Below are 13683 nucleotides of genomic sequence, written 5' to 3'. Positions count from 1 at the left end.
TATCAAACAAACATTTATAGTATTTGGTGCCCACTGGGTATTAATATACAAAGATAAATAAATATATATAGTTCACTGTCTAATGAGAACTTGAAACAAATCAGGGTAATGCAATAGTGGTAAAACTACGATCTGATAAAATACTAAACAGGCCTTCTCTGAGGAAAGTAATCACCTTTATGTTATTGCCAATAACAAGTTTGTCTCCTTCTAGAGTTAATTAATTACCAAAGTAAAATCTGACATTTTTTTCAAGGAAAAATCACGTCAGCAGATTTCTAAAGAGAACTGTTGACTCTGAACCTAATCTGACTCTTCAATAAGGTAAAGGAACTTTCAGTTTTTATTTAGTAGCTTCTTTGGGCAAAATAGTAGATTTAAATTTAGGCATATAGAATAAGAGGGATTTAGAATATACTATCTTCCCACTTAGTTTCACTAGATTAGACATTATGTAAATCCTAACACATCAAAATGCAAATTTAGGGCTGTTTAGTAAAGCAGGGACATAAAAATTACTCACAATAAAAGTTACAAAGTAGAAACAGTAAAATCCAGTTTAAAGATGTACTTTTTAGCTTGAGGATTTATATACATATATGACATTTAAGTAGAATTTATACATAAAAATCAAAGGTAAAATTTTGATAAACAGGTGTCAAGCGTTTGAAATCTCAGACAGGAAAGGTACAAAAACCTGAAGTTCTGAACATCAACAATAGTGTATTCATGAAGGCTCTTAGAATCATTTAGCAAGAATAACAAATTGTGGACTTTCCTTTTCCTTATGGCGTGGTCAATCTTCCAGCCACATAGCCAGGCTTGAACAGTTACTATAATCCACTGATTTCCTCACTAATCTGCTCCCAATTGCTACTTCCTACCTGAAGCCACCCGAATTTAACCCTTTAATAATCATATTCCACACAAGTCATACTCAGACCACTTCAGATGATCAAGACACTATATTGTATATTCTACAACTTCTATGAAGGCCTAAAATTTTACAAAAATTATTTAAAAACAGCATAATTTATATATGTTCTATAGTTTGTTCAGAATTTCTTTACAAAGATATTTAAGAGCTAAATCTCAAGCCTATGCAGGAGTTTCAAATCCTCTTTGAGGCTAACAGAAAAAGAAAAAAAAAGAGTTCCAATACAAGTCCTACCTCTCCTGGGGCTATATCAGTTGGGTCAGGTCCATGATGGAATTCTCTGTGGAGTTTTCCAGAATGTAAGTCAAATACGAACTGCTTCAGTTTTCCAGGAATTCTAAAATGAAAGTCAAATAAAATTTTAGCTTAAAGTGCTAAAATAGTCTTTACCAACTTCACAGTTAAAAATAAAAAGTTTAAAACTTTTACCTACAGAACAGAAGACATAATAGGAAGGAGGGAGATAGCGCTTTCTCAAAGGGAAGGGGATCAAGAAATGGAGGGAGGAGGGAGGCAGGAGGGGAGTGATAGGGGATGAAAGAAGGAAGTAAAATGTGTGAGCTCCATGTACCAACTCCTTACAAAGAATATAAATACTATATATTGCAAACATGTACCAAAAAAAAAAAAAAGGAAAGAAATCAAGAAATGGATGGAGGGAAGGAGGGAAGAGGGAAGGAAGGGAAAAAGGATGAAAAAAGGAATTAAGGTGTGTTATATATATGTACCAATTCCCTTTACGTATTATGTACACGTAGCATACCGAGCTAAACAGGTTGATATATCAGACTTTCTTCTATGTAATTATTTCCTTGAGTTGTATCCAATAAGGATCAATGTATTAAAGAATAAGAACTTTTGACAAATACCTGTAAAATTTCAACCAATTTTTGCTATATTTTAAAATTAAAATTTATTTTGCTAATTTCATAAGTAAAAGATATTTATGTTAATTTACATTTCTTCAGAAATTGAACATTTTTTTTCATTGATTGTTTAAATCTGTTTTTGCTCAGATGAACTGTCTGCCTTCTACTGAGATGAGGTACATCTGAAATTCATTATTTATTTTAAACAGAAAGCCTTTATTTTTAATATCAATTGTAAGAATTCAAATGTAGGTCTACACACACTTTAATTCTTTGGATAGAATCGACTTTTTCAATCATTTATTGGTAGCAAAGAATAGCTGGCTTGTGTTAATATTACCAGCTTCTTTTTTCTTTTTGTCCTTTCTTGAAGTGCTAGAAGAGCTGTTTCTTCCCTTCAATAACTCCCACTGAGATGTACCAACCAATACCTTCATTGTACACCCGTTGTGGCTCCCCACTAGCTCCAATGCAACAGAAACCAGCAGGTGCCAAATGCACAGTTTACAAATGCAAATGACTGTCAGGTAGGTATATTGACAGAGTGCCTCTGAAAGGTTCTCTGGTGTTGAAGTAATTGCACATGCAGCAGAGATAAACATTGAGAAGAGATCAATTTAAATTTAATCTGACATCATCTGCTGTCACCCACAGCAAAGTGCTGAAATATCAGTTTAATCCATAGAACTGCAAAAGGTCTATATTTAAGGCCTTGCTAGTTTAATAAGGTCCAAAGACTATCACAAGTAATATAGTAAGAGCTGTGCCTGCTAGTCACAAAATAATTTATGAATGATTAAATCTTAATGTAATAAATTTACAAAGAACACTCAAAACTTTTTTCCCCTAATTTGATTTTTCCTCGTCAACAGATGAGAATAGAGAAAGAATTGTTAGGTAAAGGCAAAGGCAAGGGAAATCTGATGAAACTAAACTGATGTGGTAGAAAAAGATTCCTAAGGAGCTCTTATCTAGTATGTGGCCAGAAATGACCCATGAAGGTTAAGAAGGAATGGGCCAGGGATTTAGCTCAGTGGTTCCGTCGCCTGCCCTGCAAGCACAAGGATCCGAGTTCCATCCCCGGTACAAAAAAAAAAAAATTAAGAAGGAACAATCAGAGGATTAACAGTGAATGTCAAGAAAACACACCATGGTAGAGGCTGTGGATTGAGCTTAGTGGCACCGTGCCAGTGGCACTGTGCCTGCCTCGCAAGTGCAAGGTCATGAGTTCAATCCCTGGTACAAAACAAACAAACAAAAAAGAAAACATAATATGGTAAACATGATCATCTGCAAAGCATTTGGAATGGGAATGTTTACCCTGTGCCACTGTACTTAGTGATTATATAACTTGATTTAGGTTTTAAAGGGGCTTACAACAGAGTCTGCCTTGAGTCTCAGAGGACACTTTGGACTTGGACTTTTTAGCAATGTTGGAACTACTTAGACTTTGGTGATTCTTAGTGATGGACTAAATGCATTTTGTATAATCAAATGGGCATATGCCTTATGGGGTTGAGGAGTGGAATGTTACGGTTTAGGTGTAAAACATCCTGCAAAAGCCTCATGTGTTGGAAGGTGGAAGATGAGGGTCACTGGGGGCATGACTTGGAAGTGTGTATTCCTTGCCCCTGGTTCCTCTTTGCTTCCTAGTTGCCATGGGGTGAGCAGTTGTCCTCCAGCAGGCCCTTCCTCCATGCCATTCTTGCCTTGGAGTGAACCAACATTGCAGACCAGAAGTTACCTCTAAGTTGTAGACGTTGGGTATATTGTCCCAGAGACAGGAAAATGCTTGATAAAATGGTTCTCCTACGATTGGTCCTAAGAGTTTTCTACCTTTACCTTTCTTTCACACTTAGATCTGTGGTCAATTCTAGGTTAATTTTTCAGAGGACAAAATTCATTATTGGTACAAGGATGTTCAGTTGGCCTGGCATCATTTATTGAAGAGACTATCCTTTCTCCATTAAACTGTCTTTTCATAGTTTTAAAAAGTATATTACCATATTGTGTGCCTACTTCTATTCTTCCTATAGCTTTATGTACCTATTCTTTTACCAATACTACGCTCTCTTACTTTCAGTTTATGTCACAGAATTTAGATTTATATCAAAATATTGGGAGAGTCCTACAACATTATTCCTTTTTCAAAACTATTTTGTCTATTCTAGTTTAACCTCCCCATACAAATTTAAAACCACCCTGTTTATGTCTATAATGAATCCAACTAAGATTTCTGACTGGACTTGTATCAGGTATTTTGGTCAATTTGGGGATAACAGACATCTTAACTGTACTGGGTCTTCCAATCCATAAACACAGGATGTTTCTTCATTTCTTTGATCCTTTTTGATATCTTTCATCAACATTTAATAATTTTCAGCATACAGATCCTGCACATATTTTGTTATATATATACACATACCTATGTAGTTACTTTCTTCTTTTGAAAGTACTGTAAATAGAACTTTAAAAAAATTGATTGCTGGGCTGGGGATTTAGCTCAGTGGTTTCGCCGCCTGCTGTGCAAGCGCAAGGACCTGAGTTCCATCCCTGGTACCCCCCCAAAAAAGAAAAAAACCTGATTGTACATTGCTAGTGTATAGGAATACAAGTGATTTTTTTTTTTTTTGTATCCTGATAAAAATCACTTCTCAGTTCTAGGAGCCTTTCATAAGATTCACTGATTTCTACATACATGATTATGTCAAGTACAAAGAAAATGAGTTTTATTTCTTTCCAGTCTGAATGCATTTTATTTATTTTCTCGTTTTACTGTACTGGCTAGAACTTCTAGCACAATAGCAAACAAAGGTGATATGAACAGACATCTTTGCCCAGCTCCTGATCCTAAAGAAAAAGTGGCCAGTCTTTTATCATAACTATGATATTCGCTATAGATTATTTACAGATATCCTTTATAAGATTGAAGAAGCTTCCTTATTTTAAATTTCCCCTATTCCTCCAGCCCCAGTCCCTGGTACCCATTATTCTACTCCCCACTTCTGTGAGATCAACTTTTTATACTCTCACAGTGTGAGATCAAGCAATATTTATCATTTTATGCCTGGCCTAAGATCACTTAATATCATCCAGGTCATCAATGTTATCACAAATGACAAAATTCCCTTCTTTTAAAAAGCTGAATAGTATTCAGTATGTTACATATGCCACATTTTAGTAACTTATTTATCAGTTGATAAGACACTTAGTTGATTCCATATCTTTGCTACTGCAAATGATGCTGTAATGAACATGGGAGTGCAGATATCTCTCTGGCTTACTGATTTCATTTCCTGTATATATACACACCCATTAGTGGAACTGATGGATCATAGAGTAGTTCTACTTTTTTTTTTTGTACCCTAGTAGTTCTAATTTTAATGAAACTTCATACCATATGCATATGGTTAGACTAATTTACATTTCCACCAACAGTGTACAAGGGTTCCTTCTCTTCCATATCACCACTTGCCTTTTTGGAAACAGCCATGAGGGGACTGCTCATTGTGGTTTTAATTTCCATTTTTCGGTGATTTGTGTTGGGCATTTTTTTCATGCATCAGTCGACTACTTGTATGTCTTCTGAGAATGTTCATTTAGATCCTTTGCCCATTTTTTAATCAGGTTTCTTTGGTACCAGGGATCGAACTTGGGACCTTCCGCTTGGCCAGGCAGGTGGTAGAACCACTGAGCTAAATCCCCAGCCCTCATTTTCTTACTATTGAGTTGAGTTCCTTATATATTGGATCTTAACCACTGACCAGGTACATGATTTGCAAATACATACTGTCTCTTATTCCATAGAGCAGTGATGGCGAACTTTTCAGAGCTTTCAATAACAAACAGCCCAGTGCGGCACAGCTACCACTGCTTCTTCATTCTGTAAATTGTTCCCTTTGTTGCATAAAACCTTTTTAGTTTGATATAATCCCATTTATCTTTCTGCTTTTATTGCCTGTAAAAAAATTATTGCCCAGACCAACATCATGGGACCGTCCTCCTACATTTTCTTCTAGTAGTTTTACAGTTCCAGGTCTTGTGGTTAAATATTTAATCCATTTTGAGTAAAAGTTTGTAGGTGGTACGAGATTAGTGCTTAATTTCATTCAGCTTGTAGATATCCAGTTTCCTTCCATTTTCCCCAGCACCATGTACTGAACACTGTTTCTTCCCTCACGTGTGTTAGCACCTTTGTTGAAACTCAGTTGAACATAAATGAATGGCTTTACTTCTGGGCTACTCTGTTCCACTAGTTTATGACTGTTTTACTACACATTGTTTTGATTACTAGTGCTCTGTAGTTTTTGCTGCTATTTTGTTTTGCTGGTGCTGGGGATTGAACTCAGGATCTTTGCAGTGAGCTACACTGTAGCCTTTTAATTTTTATTTTGAGACAGAGTCTTGCTAACTTGTAAGTCACCCAAGCTAGGCTCAAACTTGTAATTCTCTTGCCTCAGCTTCCCAGAATGTTAAGATTGCACGTGTATGCTACCATTCCCTGATGCTCCGTAGTGTATTCTCAGGTCAGAGGGCGTGATGTCTTTGGCTTTGTTCCTTTGCTGAAAACTGCTTTGGCTATTCAGGAGCTTTTGTTTCATACCAATTTTAGGACTGTTTTTCTATTTCTGTGAAAAACATCATTGGAATTTTGATAGGAACTGCAAAGAATCTATCCATCATTTTTGAAAGTATATACAATTTAACAATATTGATTTTTCCAATTCATGATTATTGGTTATCTTTCAATTTCATTGTATGTTCTTTCATTTCTTTCTTCGGTGTTTCTGGCCTTCCACTTCCTTAAATTTATTCCTAAATTATTTTTTTTATGTGTAACTGGTGTAAGTGGAATTGTTAGAAGTATTTCACATTTTAGAGTTATTCAGACTTTGGAATATTTACATAGACTCTAACAACTAAGCATCCCTAGTTCAAAAATCCAAAATTTGAAAGTCTGAAATCTGAAATTGAGCATCATTTTGGCACTCAAAGTTTCAGATTTGGAAGCATTTTGGATTTGAATTTTTGGATAAGGATGATCAACCTGTAAGCTCATACCATCTGCAAAAGGGATGTTTTATTTCCTTTCTGATTTGGATGCTTTTTATTTCTTTCTCTTGTCTTAATGTTCTGGCTAGGATTTCCAGTCCTATGTAGAACAGAAGTAGCAAAAGTGCAAGAGTGGGTATCCGTGTTTTCTTCCTAATCTTAGAGGACAGGCTTTCCCCTTTTCCCTACTGGGTATTGTCTTTCCTATGGGCTAGTTATATAAAATCTAAAGTATGTTCTTTGTATGCCTATGTAATTGAGTTTTTATCATGAAAAGGATATCGAATTTCGGTGAATTCCTTTTCTACATCTACTGAAATGATCTTGTTTCTTTTTTTTTTTTTTGTCTTTCATCCTAATATGGCATATCACATTTATTGATTTGCAGATGTTGAACCACCCATCCTTTATCCCAGAGATAAATGCCCCCTCCATGGTAAATTAATCTTTTAATCCCCAATTAAATTCAGTTTGATAGTATTCTGTTGAGGATTTTTACATATGTTTAACAAGACCATTGGTTTGTAATTTCCTCTTATAGTATTCCTGTCTGGCTTTGTTATTGGGATACTGTTGGGATCCAGAAAAACTGGCGCCAGATCTTCTTTTAATGTTTAGAATACTTCAGCAGTGAAGCCATCAGGTCCCGGGCGGGCATTGTAAAAAAAATGAGCTATGTTTTATGACTGAGTCTATCTTCTTTCTTGTTATTAGCCCATTTAGATATTCTATTTGTTCATGATCTAGTCTTGGTAGGCTGAATGTACCTTGGAATTAATTTATCCATTTCTTCTAGGTTAGCCAAAGGAACTTTTCTTATATTCCTAGTCTCATGGACATTAAAAAAAAAAAGCAGAAATAGATAACTTTAATTAAATGCTTTTTGTGCATCTATTGATGTGATCATGTAGTTTTGTTTATTAATATGGTGACATATTGATTGAATTATAAATGATGAACCAACCTTGAGTCCTTTAGATCAAGACCAATTGGTTCCTTTGTAATTGCCTCCTGGTTTGCTCCTTCTGAGGTCAAGGAGACAGGCTATTTTGTCAGTGAATAACCAATTACTTTATTAGACACCTGTCGCCTACTACCTCATTTTAGTTTTGCTCTTCCCTGTCAATCAGCTGCAGCAAACTTCCCATACTGAATAGTTTAATTGCCATTGATTCAGTGACTTAGGAAATAACCTAGAGCCCAGTATATCATTAGAGTAACCTATTTCATTTCTGGATGATCCCAGTAGCAACAAGTATCTTCCCAAGAATGAACTGAATTCTTTCCTGCTTCTCCTTTTCCCTCCCTGTCACTTGGGAGCCCTAAACAGCTAAGAACTTTTATGAAAAGGTAATCACAGCTAAGAGCAGTGGCGTATAGCTGTAGTCCCAGCTACTCAGGAGGGTGTGGGAAGAGGATCAGGAATTCTAGACCAGAATGAGCAACTCAGCAAGACTGTGTCTCAAAATAAATTTAAAAGAGCCAGTTTAGAGTACTTGCATAGTATGTTCAAGGCCCTGGGTTCAATCCCCACTATAGCAAACATTTTTATTAAAAATTTAAAAATAAAGGGAGAAATGAGTGTATTTTAAAAAGGCATTCTTTGGCCACAATTTTTAAAATGGTAAGCTTTCCCTGAAAGTCCTTTAATCATATCTTATACCATAAAGCATATCATATCCCCTCATTTATTCTCCCTCTGGGGCTGTAGACAGTCCAGGACTATCCTTAGGTTTTGAAATTACTCCCTAGTCTTTTCCTACCATACAAACTCTATTTTTTTAGACTGATAGAAAACTATTCTGATCAAACAATAGAAAAACCATCCATAGAGATGTCGTCTAGTTTCAGACACTAGTAAGTACTAGCTCTTCAAATACATTTCACTTGTATATCTACATGCTTTTTATAGGTACTGAAAAATGTCAGTTTTAATTCAGTGTTAGAAGCTTGAGTTTTGGGGGTTCAATATACTCTTGATGTGAATCCTAGCTTTGCCACTAATTAGTTATTTCATCTCACTAAGTCTCAGTTTCTTTGAAATAAGGAAGATATAAATAAGAACATTGGTAACCTCCACCTCCTAATGCCCACCTCTGTATGACCGGGACTGTGTACCATCAATCTGCTTTTTCTCTCTTACCACAATCATACTTCCTCCAGATGACCCCAGAAATGCTGAGTTACTAAGTAAAAGTAATAGTAATTACAGTAATTTATGGAAACTGCTTATCATTTAAGCCTTAATTACAACGCAGCACAATAACAATTATACAAGCCATTAAGTGTGTCAGATTCACTTTGCTGCATGTTTTATTTGATTTTTAACATTAACCTCTATTCACAGAGGTTTAGTTCACTGCTCACACAGCATGTGTCTCCTCGTAATTAAAAAAATGTTAGAGGGAACAGTGCCTAGAAGGGGAAATCAAGCACCTTAGGAAGAAATTAAAGAAGTAATTTATTTCAAAAAGATTCAACTATAGTCACTTCTCTTATCTCTTTCTCTACTCTAGGAACTTGCAGGATGGGAGAGGATCATTTCTCATCTCCAATTCCTTTGGAAAAATCTTACTGGTTCAGTTTCTTTTGGCATCAGGGATAAGTAAAATGCTTCCAGCTGACAAATCAGCTTCATTTGGTCAAATGCCCATCTCTTGGTCCAGTAAGCCCTATAGCTGGGTAGCAGACACTCTGAGCCATTATAAAGAACATGGGTTCTTTGGGAAATAGATACCAAGTTGAGATTAGAAGTCCCAGAGTGTTTTAAATCTGACTTCAGAATGGCAGGCAAAAAGATAGTCAAGTTGAAATTCCTCAGCAGGATTCCTTTGACTCATAGCACAATATTCCCAGGAACACTACTCAAAATTGGGCATAGTTTGGTTGCTGATTGGTAGGCCTAATCTGAGTCAGTATCCTCTTGACTTTCACAAATAATTTTAGTTTCCCATTAAAGAGAAAAGGTTTTATATAACCAAGAACTGTAAGAGCCATCCACTACTGAAGGTGGGAAAATGTGCTAATAAACTTCATATAAATGACCCATGAGTCAGCTAGCAATGCAAAGCACAGTCATCTGCCTGCCAGCTCCTCCAGCAGGACCAGCATTAGAACTTTCCTCTCACTTTGAGCATACAGCTTCACAAGCCTATGGAGAAGTGAGAGGAAGAGGACACCTAACTAGCTAAAACAGCCCCGTCTAGCCAATAGTCAATGCTCACACACCTTCTAAGGAAACTGTAGGAGTTTCATTTTTTTTCAAGGCCAGGATGTTAGGAAGTGGACTACTGGATGTAACTGCTCTTCCTTTTTAAATCCAATATAATTTTGCCCTCTCGATTTTCCCTGGCTTCTAACTCTCAGCAGATGATCTTGCTTGCTTCTTGTCAGTTAAAAATGAGAATCAGACAGAAACCTTAGCAGTCTTTTGCTGCTGTCACACACAATCCCCAAACCATCCTCAAAGAAATGCTCCCAAGAGGAAGGCTATTTACTTTGCTTCTCATTCCCTTTGTGCTTATTTTGCCTCACTGATTGTCCCTTTTTCCTATCTAAACACCTCCTTACTCCATTTGTGTTCCTGAACCATTTAATCATGTTTATCCCCGCCTCCCTGTTCCTTGGAAGAGCTAAAACTGTATTTCATCAGTATCTCTCTTGAGCTATCCCCTTATTTCTTCTCTTCATAGACAAGGTTTCTTGAAAGAATTTTCATGCCAGTTATTCTTCAGCTCATTGCAATATGGACTTTTTGGTCAAATATAATTGATGCTTCATCTTTATCTCCTAGTTGAACATTTCTTTCTGCTTGATCTTGTTCATCCTCACCATAATTTTTTCTATTATTTATTTATTTATTTATTTTTACTACTACACATTTGCAGCACGTGATGATTGCATTTATCGTGGGGGGTTGGCACGTGTACATAACACATCTTGTTTTCTTTGTTTTTTTGTACCGGGGATCAAACTCGGGGCCTTGTGCTTGCGAGGCAGGCAGCGGAACCACTGAGCTAAATCCCTGGCCCACATAACACATCATAACACTCCTTTTATTTTCATCCCCTGCCCCTCTCTTCCTTCCCCACTTGCTCCAACTCCTGGTCACTTTCCCATTTGCAAAAACCTCTATTTTCATCATTTTTTTTCTCTTCAATTCTCTTTTTTTTCTATCCCTTTCCCTCCCTTCCCACTCCCTCCCTCCATCTCATTTCCTCGTCCATTTGAAAAAGAGATCCCTATTTCCTATCCATCTATCTTCTATTTGGTGCTCCCTCTCTATATTTTTTATATAAGTCAATTATCATGACTACCATTCTTTTCTGGTTTTTCTTTTGCCTGATTACTCTTCCTCAATCTTCTACAAATTTCTTCCTCTACTCTTCCCCCGCTACTCTACTCTCCAGTGAATTCAACTTTTTTACATTACAAATATAAGTGAGATCATGCAGTATTTGTGAATCTGTGCCTGGTTTATCTCACTTAACATAATGTTCTCCAGACTCAATGGCACAAATGACAGGAATTTCTTCTTTTTAAAGGCTGAATAGTATTTAAGGCTGTATATATACACACATTTTATTTAGCCACTCATCAGTCGATGCACACTTAGATAGGTCCTGTATCTTGGCTATTCTGAATGCAACCATAAACATGGGAGTGCAGCTCTTTGACATACTGATTTCATTTTCTGTGGATATATACCCAATAATAGGGTAGTTCTATTGTAAATTTTCTGTGGCATCTCCTTATTTTTTTCCATAATGGCTGCAGTAATTTAGATTTCCACCAATTCCGTGCATGGATTCCCTTTTCTCACTAGTACTTATCTTTTGCTTTATTGATAGTAGCCATTCTAGCAGTGTGAGGTGATATCTCATTGTGGCTTTAATTTGCATTTCTCTGATGATTTATGATGGTGAATATTTTTTCATATATCTGTTGGCCATTTGTATGTCTCTTGAGAAATGTTTATTCAGATCCTCTGTCCATTTTTTAATCAGGCTGTTTCCTTTGGCCTTCAGAAACTTTTTAGTTTGATGATATCCCATGTGTCTTATTGTTTTTGTTGTTGTTATCTGTATTTTGGGGTCATATTTTTAAAAAATTGTTGCCTATAACAATGACATGGAATTTTTCCCCTACATTTTTCTTCTACTAGCTTTACAGTTTCACATCTTATGTTTAAGTCTTTCATCCAGTTTGAGTTGATATTTGTATAAAATGTGAGACAAGGGCCTTTAATTTCATCCTTCTGCATGTAGTCATTCAGTTTCCCCCAATTTTTCCCAGTATCATTATTGAACATATTATCTTTTCCCCACTGTGTGTTCTTGGCACAACTTCTGAAATTCATTTGATGATAAATGAGTGGATTTATTTCTGGGTTCTCTAGTTTGTTCCTATTTAGTCAAGTATTTTTACATCTACATTATCAAGGATATTACCCTATAATATACTTTTCTTCTTAGTGTCTGCGTGATTTTATTATCAAGGCTCTGAGACTTCAGAAATATATTCCTTCAGTTTTTTTGATAGGGCCAGGCACAGCGGTGCACACCTACAATCCCAGAACTCAGGAGGCTGAGGCAGGAGGATTGCTAGAAGATCAAGGCAAGCCTGGGGTGTGGTAGTGAGTTTAAGGCCAGCCTGGACTGCATAGGAAGACCCTGCCTCCAAAACAAAATTTTCTGGTAGGACTGGGAAGCATTGGTATTCTTAAATTATTTGGTATAATTTATCAGTGAATCCATCAGGTCTTAGGCTTTTCTTTGATGGGAGACATTTTATTATTTTATTATTTATTGCTGATTCAATCTCCTTACTATTGATAAGATTTTCTATTTCTTTATTATCTGTATTTGTCTAGAAATTTGTCCATTTCTTCCAGGTTATCAATTTGTTGGCAAATAATTTTTCATAGTAGTCTTTGTATATTTCTGTGGTATCATTTGTAATGTATCCTTCGTTTCTCTTTTGAGTCTTCTTTCTTAGTCTAGCTAAAGACTTTTCAATTTTGTTCATCTTTCTTTAACAAAAACAAGTCTTAGTTTCATTGATTTTTTTCTACTATTTTTCTAGTCTCTATTTCACTTACAGTGGACCCTTGACTTACGAACTCAATTTGTTCACAAGGGCTGGATGTAACTCAATTTGGTCAGGCTCCTCTACATAGCCTTCAAAGTCTCCCTCCTGTAAAATTTTAGGCCACACTTTCTACTAAGCAAATCGCAATGTCCTTAGAGAGACACTGGCCCAGGATTTCTCAATTAGCCCCACACAGGAAAGGATGTAATGTTCCATTCAGAACTCTTCAAGGCTTAAATCTGTATCTGAGACCATTTGGAAGCACAAGCAGCCAGCATTCGGGTTGTAACTCAAGAATGGTTGTAAGTTAAAACTAAAATTCCGGTCGTAACCCAAGTTGTTTGTATGTCAGGCCTGTTGTAACTCAAGAGTCCACTGTATTTCTGCTCTGATCTTTGTAGTTTTCTCCTTCTACTAACCTTTGCCTTAGTTTTTCCTTTTTTTCTCAGTTCCTTGAGGTACAATATTAGATTGTATTTAAGACTGTTCCTTTATTATGTTCTGCAACTCCAGAATTTCTGCCTGGTTTTTATAAATGTAGATAGTCTTAATATCTGTTAACTTCTCATTTTAGTCACTTGCTTTCCTGATTTTTTTAAAAACTTTAAACAGATTTTTATTACACAAAAGTTGTCACATAATTGATTTTCTCTACTTTGTATACAATTATTCCTCTCCATAGAAAGGCTGCTTCTGAACTTTTCCTCTGTGATGGGAAGCACTAGAATCCTGACT

The 13683-nt window shown here is 36.1% G+C and overlaps 1 protein-coding gene across 1 annotated transcript in view; it reads right to left on the bottom strand.

The window, feature by feature from the left end:
• Erp44 (endoplasmic reticulum protein 44) overlaps positions 1-13683 on the bottom strand; it is a 96751-nt gene that overhangs the window by 4832 nt on the left and 78236 nt on the right. Inside the window, exon 11 of the mRNA XM_004864920.4 lies at positions 1172-1274. Within this exon, the coding sequence (XP_004864977.1) occupies positions 1172-1274 (103 nt within the window). The remainder of the gene's footprint in view (positions 1-1171; positions 1275-13683) is intronic.

This window comes from Heterocephalus glaber, unplaced genomic scaffold (genome assembly GCF_053883595.1).
Source record: "Heterocephalus glaber isolate CG9 unplaced genomic scaffold, H.glaber_assembly_v1.0 deba00001481, whole genome shotgun sequence".
In the NCBI taxonomy this organism is placed as follows: Eukaryota; Metazoa; Chordata; class Mammalia; order Rodentia; family Bathyergidae; genus Heterocephalus; species Heterocephalus glaber.
Note: the sequence above shows the minus strand (reverse complement) of the source record. Positions and strands in the feature narration are given on the sequence as shown.